This window comes from Phlebotomus papatasi, chromosome 2, assembly GCF_024763615.1.
Source record: "Phlebotomus papatasi isolate M1 chromosome 2, Ppap_2.1, whole genome shotgun sequence".
NCBI classification, from domain to species: domain Eukaryota; kingdom Metazoa; phylum Arthropoda; class Insecta; order Diptera; family Psychodidae; genus Phlebotomus; species Phlebotomus papatasi.
In genome coordinates this window covers 105,568,170-105,578,521 of record NC_077223.1, presented here as the reverse complement: position 1 = coordinate 105,578,521, position 10,352 = coordinate 105,568,170, and the positions used below count along the sequence as shown (strand labels likewise).

General features: G+C 33.1%; 1 protein-coding gene across 1 annotated transcript; it reads left to right on the top strand.

Moving 5' to 3' along the window:
• Positions 1-7,719: 7,719 nt before the first annotated feature.
• On the top strand, positions 7,720-8,763 carry LOC129800638 (pre-mRNA-splicing factor 38). The gene is made up of 2 exons (XM_055845171.1): positions 7,720-7,932; positions 7,994-8,763. Exons 1-2 carry the CDS (start codon positions 7,795-7,797, stop codon positions 8,708-8,710), a joined length of 855 nt encoding a protein of 284 aa, XP_055701146.1. The 5' UTR covers positions 7,720-7,794; the 3' UTR covers positions 8,711-8,763.
• Positions 8,764-10,352: the final 1,589 nt, after the last annotated feature.

Below are 10,352 nucleotides of genomic sequence, written 5' to 3'. Positions count from 1 at the left end.
AGTTTATGTCATTTGAGAGGTCAATGGTGGGTTTGGACATTTCTAAAGTTGTCAATGGCAAATATATATATATATAAATGATGATAAATAACAAGAAATAATCTGTTTTTCGATAATTCATAATTCAGTTTAAAAAGGCAAGTTAAAAGGAGTTAAAGGGTATGAAACATTCCGGCAGTATCTCTGGACGATTTCCCACCTTTGAACTTTTTGTAATTTGGCATTTTTAACCTAAATTATAAATTATCAAAAAACAGATTATTTCTTGTTTTCTATATTCACTTTTATATACATATATTTACCATTGACAACTCTGAAAATGTACAAACCGACCATTTACCTCTCAAATGACATAAACCCAAAATGTAACCGGTTTACATTAAGTTGGTTGCATGTTTTGACCATTTTAAATTAGTTTTTTAAATGAGGCAGCAAACTTTTGATTTTTCAAAAATGACCAACTTTTGGAAAACAATTATTTTTGATATGAAATAAAATTAATTATTTTTTTGAAAAATACAAATAATATCTACGGATTACAGGGAACACATCTGCAAAAAGAAAAATTTGAAAAAGTAATTTTTTCTATAATTTTTTTCACTTGATTTCTCAAACATGCATTAGGCAACAAACTATTGACACCCACTGTATATTATAGGTAAGACGTGTTTCATTTGGAACTCCTTAAAGTTTAAGCATGAATGAGGGCTTAAATTAAGCTTCATATAAGGCCTATAGTAAGGTCTATCTGATCAGACGGGTTATTCCTCTGACATGTTTGTTAAATTTAAATATCTTTAGATTTTTCAGAACAACGATAGGAAATTTTTAAATAATTATTACTATAATTAAATAGTTTTAATCATTATTGTTAAGAATTGTAAAATAATACATATTAGACATATGATAATGATAGTTTTTAAAAGAGAATTAAGATTCACTTGAATTAATCTTGAATTAACCTACAAGATATTAAAAATTTTAATGACTTTTTTGTGCTTTTAATCATTTATTTTGAACAGAAATGTGCAGCACTTAAAATAGGGTAGAGTCAGTACTTTTTCGCCAGTAAGCCCTTTTTCGCCACCTAAATTAAAATCACATTTTAAAAAATTATGAGTCCGTGGAACTACGAAATGATTGTTATTTTGTGACCTCTAGCCAAATGAATCAGAAAACCATATCAGATGCTCCACCGACTAGATTATTTGCAAGTTAATTAAAGAAATTGTCGACAAGGTCAACAGTCACCAAAAAAAATATGGAGTTCTTAATAAACTTGTCAACGCTCAGACAAATTCTCTTGCATTATTTTATGTTTTTTCAGTACATTATTCGATATTTTTTCACTGAAAGTCAATCCGTTATTAACTAAGCTTTGTTCTAATATCATTTTTTAATAATGTTTTCCAAAAAAATAAAGAAATACGGATGTGGTGAAATAGGGCTTACTTTTTTTGGTTGTGTAAGTACTTTTCGCCACTCATTTTTCCAAGCATTTTACAAGTGGCGCTCCTCGCGGAATTTAGTTGAAACAGGCGTAATTGTCAATTGATTTTTGTCGCAAATAAAAAATGTGCAAAAAATCATTCGAAATACTCTAATAATTGTCTAATATCGGTGTTAAATAAGAAAAGTACTGTGCCGTGTACTTTTGGGGGTTTTCGAAAGCTGCTGTTTCTTAAAATTCAAGTGAAAATAAGTGGCGAAAAAGTGCTTACACAGTGGCGAAAAAGTATTTACAAGGTGGCGAAAAGTACTTACTCTACCCTAAGCTTAAAATTTACCCTCCTGTCTACAAGAAGTCATTAGAAACACTTTCAACAAATACTAGTCCGATCGCTAAACATTGCATTTTGTCACGATTGCAATAGGTAAGATTACCAATCATGGACCCAATACCGAGTGAATCGTGATTTACTGATATACTTGGTTGAAATATCCACATATTAAATCGGTTAGAGATATTACTTAATTTTCTTCTAACCCATTTGCAGAAATTACACAAGAGTCGCACAAAATATTTCATAACTTTAACTCCTTTTCCATTGATGCTGTTTGCACAAGTGGTTCAAGTTTACCTGTTAATTTTACCTTCTAAACTTTTTTTTCTTCGGTTAGCTCAGAAAAAAATAGATTATATGGCACAATTTTCAAGTGAATTCTACAAAATCTTCCGCTTCACTTTTAGGTAAAAAAAAATATGGGAAAATTGGATCAATGATATGACACATTTTTTTTGAAAATTGATACATTCTTTGTCAGGGAACTCTCTCTAGACACTTTAAATGCTAATCACAGAACGAAATACCGAGATGGTCGTGAGATAAAGGCCTTTTTATACTCATCACCAACCCTGGAGAATTTTCATCCCACAATCTATTATCTCATTGTTTTCTTGGCTTTCCATTGGTCCTAGATAAAAGATCATGGGTTTCCAGCATTCTAGCAAGAAGATCACAGAAATGGTTAATGTATGTGTTAGTTAGCCAAGAGAGAAGATGAACAATGTAAGATATTATTTGTCTCCTTCAAAAATTTTGTTTATTTTTCACGAAATCTAAAAGGAAAATACAAGGCAAGATATATGTATATAAAATCAGAAATTACGAAAGAATATTTCATTTAGTGGAAAGTATTCTGGGAAGCATACACAATTTTGCCGTGTGTCTCAAATGTCGTTTTACCTAATTTGACAGCAATAATAATTCATTTCTAAGAGAATTTATTTCTTCATCAAGTCTTCAAGTAAACATTCCATTTGCGACAGTCTTATCAACGCTATCAGTCTCTGTATATATTCATATATCAACCCTTCCTTTGCGTATTTCCAACAATAATTGTAAGCTCAAATAATAATAGAAAGTTTTTTAAAAACTGATTTTCAAATATAAATTCAGGTTAGAACATCTCGACTGACAGGTATGCCTTAACAAAAGCCCTTAAATAATCCTTATAGTAAGGTATTATTTACGGTCTTACCGTTAAGAGTCTTTTGCGTTGTGTCAGACGGGATGTAGTCATTCTGTTTGCTATTGAACGTTTTTTTTTCATGTTCGTTATGACAATTGCTTATTCCAACGACGATTTTACCGGTAAAGCATACCTCTGACCGAATAAAATATAAATTACGATTGACGTAGGATATCTCAAAATCGAATTTTACATAAAATTTCACGGAAGAGCAAGCAAAAATCGAAAATTTGGATTACCTTTCGACAGTCTTGATGCAAATCTCATACAATGTTATGATCTCTATTTACATTTTTTTTTCTTTCCAGAAGTCTTGAACAAAAATAATCTCGCTATGGAAATATGTATCACTTTAATTATCTTTCTCACTTTCATGATAAAAGGTAAGAAGGTATACAATTATTTGCAGCCGCATTTATCTCGCCGTAAGACAAATTTATAGGGTTTTACAGGTGCCTCATTGACTATTTAAATATTAGGACAATGACAAAGAGGTCAGGCTTTTATCTCGCTACAATTTCACACTGAAATAATAAGAACAATTCACCTGATAGAGATTCCTCTGAAGAATATGATTTCATAACAAGTCTTTCTTATTAAAATCCACATTCACAAGTTTACTATACGAATACGGTAAAACTTTTGGACACTGACCAAAATATTGGAAGAAGTTTTCCTTGAAACAAATTTTTTTGGAATCGATTTGTACCTAGAAAAGATATTTTATAGTTCCAAAAAGTTTTCTTCATAGGTTTGTAATGAAATACAGTTACAATTTTGTTAGTTTTTCTTTTGGAACTATTTTGATACAGTGGAATGTCTACAAATTTGAGTTAATTTCGTTTTGTACAAATTTATTCCTGAAATTTGGAACAGAATTTGTTGCACTCGGCTGTTTTGTTCCCACTGTCAGGAACAAATTGGTACATTTTCTTTATAACAATATTATTCCTACATCTGTAACATATTTGTTACAGAAAATTGTCTTGTGAAAATTGTTTAATTCCTTATGGCCTCTACATACTATGAGAAATTTCTTTAAAAAATGCCTTTTTAAAGAAAATTTCCCCTATCCTTGTAGGCAGCAACGTCAGAATTTAAAAAAAAAAACGCAATTTTTGACGAAAATTGCTTATAGTGTGTAGACGCCATTAGAATTAAGTCATTTTCACAAGAAAATGCTTTTAACAATTTAGTTGAATACAGTTATTTGGGTTAATTGTGAATAATTGTCGATATTACAACAAAAACATTGGGATGAAATTTTGAGCTGGAAGACTCATATTCTTTTGAGCTGTCCCAAAATTCAGGATAGGTTGGAGAAAAATCCTTTTGTACAACACTATTTTGGTTAATAAGGATTGCAAAAGTACATATTACAAGAAGGGACACGACCTGCTAATAAGGATAAATTAGAGAAGAAAATATTTTGTCGCATTTCAGAGATTTTTTGCAACCGCAGCGCCGCCAGACGTTTGCAAAGTGAGTTATTTGTGTCTCTATCTCTCTCTCGAGTTGAATTGCGCGCGATTTAGGAAGCTTGTCATTTGAAATTATATTTTCTTTAAATTACTTCATATTTTCGCAATATTCAAGTAAAAGGGTGTGTAGTGAACAGCTATCCATCTTCCGACAAAGATATCAAGAAGACAATTTCTTTCTATATGAGTTTTATCTCTGCTATGTCTTTTTGACGCAAAAAGGAACCGTTAATGAGCGGGATTAGTGTTGCCAGTATGGCCATCTGTGATTTCAATTAAAATTATCAACACAAAAATTCCGATATTACACGACTTTTAACGAGCACAGGTCTGTCCTAGAAGGTACAAATTTATTCCAAAAATTTTCGGCGTCGGTGGACGAGCTACGTTTTGGAACAAATTCGCTACTAATATTGATTATCTTTTTGAGTCTCGTAAAATGAACAAGATTGTTCCAAAAATTATGGTGTCCGTGGACGAGCTAATTTTTGGAACAAATATGTGCCGAAATTTTTTACTGTATATTGGTAATTCAAGTGTCTTTTTGAGTCTTTTAAATACATTAATCCGCATTAATCACTTATCATTTTCACATTGTTTATCGTGATTTTCAAAGAAATTTCGACGCAAAATTTGGGAAAATTGCGGAAAATTTATATTTATATTATTTATATTTATATTTATTACTCTTAAGCATATACAATTAACAAAAAAAGTATGCAGCAATAAGGCATGAATCAGGCGTCCGCCGCCGTCTTAGCGTTGGTGACCAGCCTCCAAAGCCAAACAGCGGAAATGCTTCTTCTCAGGCTGTATAGTCTTTTGTCGTGTATAACGATCTTTTATGTTTTATCAGACAAATAAATTTCAATTACAAAATAGGCCTTATTGGAGCAACTAGGCTCGTGGCGTCACAACGAGTTCAATTCAGTGCAAAGAAAAAATATGAATAAAGAACAAAATAATAATAAAGAGTTCATCAAATATGTAGCAGAAAACCCAGAAACCCACATGAAAATTCCAAGAAAAGAGAAAAGTTAGAAACAAATTACTCCTGGATTGTAAAAAAAAACGCTCACTCCTTCCCGCTTTTCGAAATTTCATTGGAAAATTGCAGAAAATGGACATAAGGTGTTTAGAAAATACTCTTTTCCACCCAAAACCGTTCTTTGGGAGCCCTGTAGAGACTGCAGAGTTATAGGGGAGGGTGAGGCAGTTCACCCCTAAATTGCAAAATGGATTTTGAGACCATTTTAAAAAAAATATTATAAACAGAATTAAAACTTTATATATTCTGTGAGTTACAGTTGGGTTTCGGGTTAATAAAAACAATAACAATAATCCTTTAACTTCATTGGTCTATTGTGGAGAAGACGATTTCATTTGAATGGAAGAATGCGTGAATGTCCCCCGTTGCGGGGCAGTTTCAAAATAAATAATGAGGCAATTTTTGAGAGAGAAAAAATGTGTTTATATGAAACTTGCGATATCAGAATTGATTAAAATTACTATTTTAAAGTCTTCTAGGACTTTAAAACATAAAAATATAATCGAGCAAGAGCTTTATAACAGAATTTTATCTCTTATTGATCATACAGTGAAAATAAAATATCGCCACAAATTTCCAATCCTATTTCTCATTAATTGAACAATTCTTTTTCATATTTTATACGAAAGAAATGTCTTTTGTAGTTCTAAGCTAATTCAGAACATAAATGGATCAATATGTCGCCTTAGAACATGTCGTTTTTAGTATAAAAGTTTTATAATAGTATTTTAAAATCTTGAATTGTCATAATACTACAAAAAAATTATAATATCTTGCTGAAATCATTCTGAAAAATATTATAACAATTAACTTTAGAGTTTTTAAGCACTTAAAATCATTGAAAGATTGTTTTTTTAATTTTTGTTTATGAGTTTTTAGAAAATCTACTTCCCAAAATTTCGAACTTTATCGACAAAAACAGCTACAAAACGTTCTCAGTGATTGCTTTAAGTTAATTTTGATTAAAAAAGTAAATTGTTAGATACTGGACACTTCTCCATGTGCTTGCTTGAAACTGCTCCTTACGCACTTTCGGAACCTAAATCAAAATTGTCAGAACCGTCTTAGATTTCATTCAACGCTAAATGCTTTATAATAATCATAAAACCACTAGTAAATTAATACAATTATGTTACTTCGATAGATAAGTTCAATAGTTCAAAAATTGTTGATAATAAAACATTATGAAAAGTTTCATTTTGATGCAGTTTTATAAAATCAATTACATTATTATAGCTTCAGTAACATTAAGGTTTTAGAGAGGTGTCTCCGGTGATTGCCAGTGAAAAGTTAGTCACCCTAAGATGAAAACACTTTTTTGGTTTTTCCAAAGCTTTCGATCCTGATGTGGATCTTCTTCAGTGGCTGGAAGGGCATTAAATTATTTATTTGCAACGAATTTCTTTTTGACATTTTATAAAGATCGTGTTTTGGCCAATTTTTAAAAAACTCACTCAACTAAATTGTGATTTCAGAGTCTTTCTCAGGGATCGTGTGGTTCATGGGGTTCCAGATCATCACCAGCAGGACGTCAATGTGGGGCGGCTTTTCCTTTTCGAGGTTTTATTTCATTCCTTTCAAAGAGATAAGAAGAATATGCAAAAATTGAAACTGCCCCGTCGTTAAACTGCCCCACCCTCCCCTATAAGCTGTGAAAATCTGCAAGAAATTCTAGAAAGAACGCTTTTTCTTCCAGGATAAATTTAAATATGACCGTTACTGGAATTTACGAAAAATGTTAGGCGTAATGTAATTTGCATTCACAGTTTCAAAGACAAAGCTTCGCAGTTGATACAGTGGACAAATAAGTGATTTTTCTGCAGGCAAAAAACAAAGTTTTCCTTCATTTTCCTTATTGACTTCTTCGAAATCGTTAACATTCAAAAATCTCTTTCGAAAAAGCTCAGTTTTCTTTCGGCATTCAAGATGAAACCCTCGAAATGTCGAGTTGCTATATGAGAATCTAATTAAATGCATTTCATATGCTCCCATTTCCTGAATTGATTTTAGAGATTTTGAAGCCAAGAACACTTTCGGGAATATAATTATCCTCGTAATTATTTCTAATGTAATTCGAAACCTTTCTTTAAAAGTTGAAAAGAATTTCATTTTCATAAAAATTCAAATAAATCAGTTGAATAATACTTTTCAAATTTTTTTTAGCACACCTCTCATAGGTGGCAGTGATAGCAGTTGCTCAGTTTTTGTAAACAACAAAACATAACCTCAAAGTTTTGTTTTGGGAGTTTTGGGGAGAAAAATACAAAAAGTTTAGGAATTTAGTGAAAAAACATGGCAAATCGCACAGTGAAGGACGCCAAGAATGTCCACGGGACAAATCCACAGTATCTGGTCGAGAAGATCATCCGTTCCCGCATCTATGACTCAAAATACTGGAAAGAGCAATGTTTTGCTCTGACGGCAGAATTGGTAGGGATTTTCCTGATTTTCCTGCTTTTCCAAGGATTAAGAACCTAATTTTCCTTTCCAGCTGGTGGATAAGGCCATGGAGCTGAGATTTATTGGAGGAGTTTACGGGGGTAACATCAAACCAACTCCCTTTCTCTGTCTGATCCTCAAGATGCTGCAGATCCAGCCGGAAAAGGATATCATCGTGGAGTTCATCAAGAATGAGGAATTCAAGTATGTCAGAGCGCTAGGGGCTTTCTATCTCAGGCTGACGGGCACAGCTATTGATTGCTACAAATACCTGGAGCCTCTGTACAATGACAACCGGAAGCTGCGGCGGCAGAATCGCCAGTCAAACTTCGAGATTGTCCATGTGGATGAATTCATCGATGAGCTGCTGAGGAATGATCGCGTGTGTGACATCATCCTGCCTAGGATCCAGAAAAGGCACATTCTCGAAGAAAACAACGAGCTGGAACCCAAAGTATCCGCTCTGGACGACGATCTGGACGAAGAGATGCCCAGCGATGAGGACAATGCACTGGAAAAGAGTGCTCCGGAGAGGAAATCCAAGGCAGACAGGCTCAAGAGACGCTCCAGGAGCAGATCGGAGGAACGCAAGGAGAGACGTCCAGACAGAAAAAGGGAGGACAAAGATCGCGAGAGGGAGAGGGAGAGGAGAGATCGGGAAATGAGGGACAGGGATAGGGACAGACGGATGAGACACGACCGGCAGGAGGATCGGGATCGAGAGAGGCGCAGGGATTACTACAAGGAAAGGGATCGTCGGAGATATTGAAGAATGCAAAAATTGTCAAGAATTTTAATAACAATAAAGAGATTCAGACAAAATTACAAAGTTTTTGATGTTGGGAGTTGAGGCTTCCGATGGCTTCTAGACTTTGAGACGCAGGAACAATTTCTGCTTCCACGGATTCTGTTGAGGATCTCTCTATCTTAAAATAATTTCTTTTTATTTTAAGATAAGAGAGAGGTCCTCTTATCTTTAAAAGAAATTTCGCTAAAAGAAATGAAGTGAAATGCAATTCGCAGAATGCTCGATTTATGCTAATATCACCTTTTCCGATTAAAATTTATGTTTCTATTGCTCGAACTCACAAAGAGAGCAGTGTAATGTAATCATTCTTTTTCCAGCCTGCTACCGTTCTGGAGCTGAAACGGTAGGAGATATCAACTTCGGGTCTTCGATGACCCTCCTTAAAAAAAAACATTATCTAAACACGATCTAATTCACCTTTCTCCCACCTATTCCAATCCCTCCTGCACCATGCCTCTAGTTTTTCTCGAGAACGACTCAAGAGTTTCCTTTCATTTTCAAAAATATTTTGGAGGTGGTCCATACGAAGATTTCGTCTAGGTACCTATAACCTAAAAAAAATTTTCCAATGTCAAAGTTAAGGCATTTCTCAGCAGTTTCGCTTGCATTTGAAATTTTCGGAAAAGCCTTGAAATTTCCAATCGGTAAAGGCCGCAGCAGAATGGTTAGTAAAAAAAATTAAAAATGGTAAGTAAAAAATGCGAATTTGGTAAATAAAAAATCTAAATTGGTAAGTAAAAACTAAAAATTGATAAATAAAACATCAAAATTGGTAAGTAAAAATTAAAAACGGTAAGGAAAAAAATATAAAATGGTAAGTGAGAAAATCTAAAATGATAAGTAAGAAAATCTAAAATGTTAAGTAAAAAAAAACAAAATTGTTAGGTAAAAAAATCTTCATTTCAATTCAATTTATTTAGAAGAAATTGGACAGTATGTCCTCTATACAAAAGTTAGCCCTAAACATTATGATTGTGATGTTGGACTTGAGGAATGAGTGGAAGCTACTCATTTCTAAAAAAACTTTAATGTTAAAATGTTTCACTATTAGTTAGGATAATGGAAAATTTTCTGTGTTTGTTTAGGCATTTATCAGTAGGGGAGACTGGGGCAAAAAGTCACAAAACGGATATTTTATTTTTTATAAGCTACTCGAGCGCTTCAAAAATTTCTAATTAGTGCAGTTTTATAGGAAATTTACCGTTCTATAACTTTGTGAAAGCAATATTCCTCTATTTTGTAAGGAAATACGTTTATTGAGCCGATTTGTAAAAGGTAATTTTGTGACTATTCTCAAAAATGCTGGGGCAAATAGTACCAGACATGGGGTATTATCATATTTTGATTCGCTTTATTACGGGCTTCCGTAAATTTGAAAAAATACCGAGAGGATATATTTTCATAGAAAATTTATTCCGTTTTCTCTGCGAGAAAAGTGAGAAAACGAAAAAAGTGCGTTTCAAACTATTTTAGAAAAAAACACACAAAAGACTGCAAATCGTTTGACCAATGCAAACAACAAGCGGCGACACATAGCATTGACGTTTCTTTTCGCCGTGAGACATCAGAAATTGCTTCGGTCTTTGTTACTTTTTACCCCAAA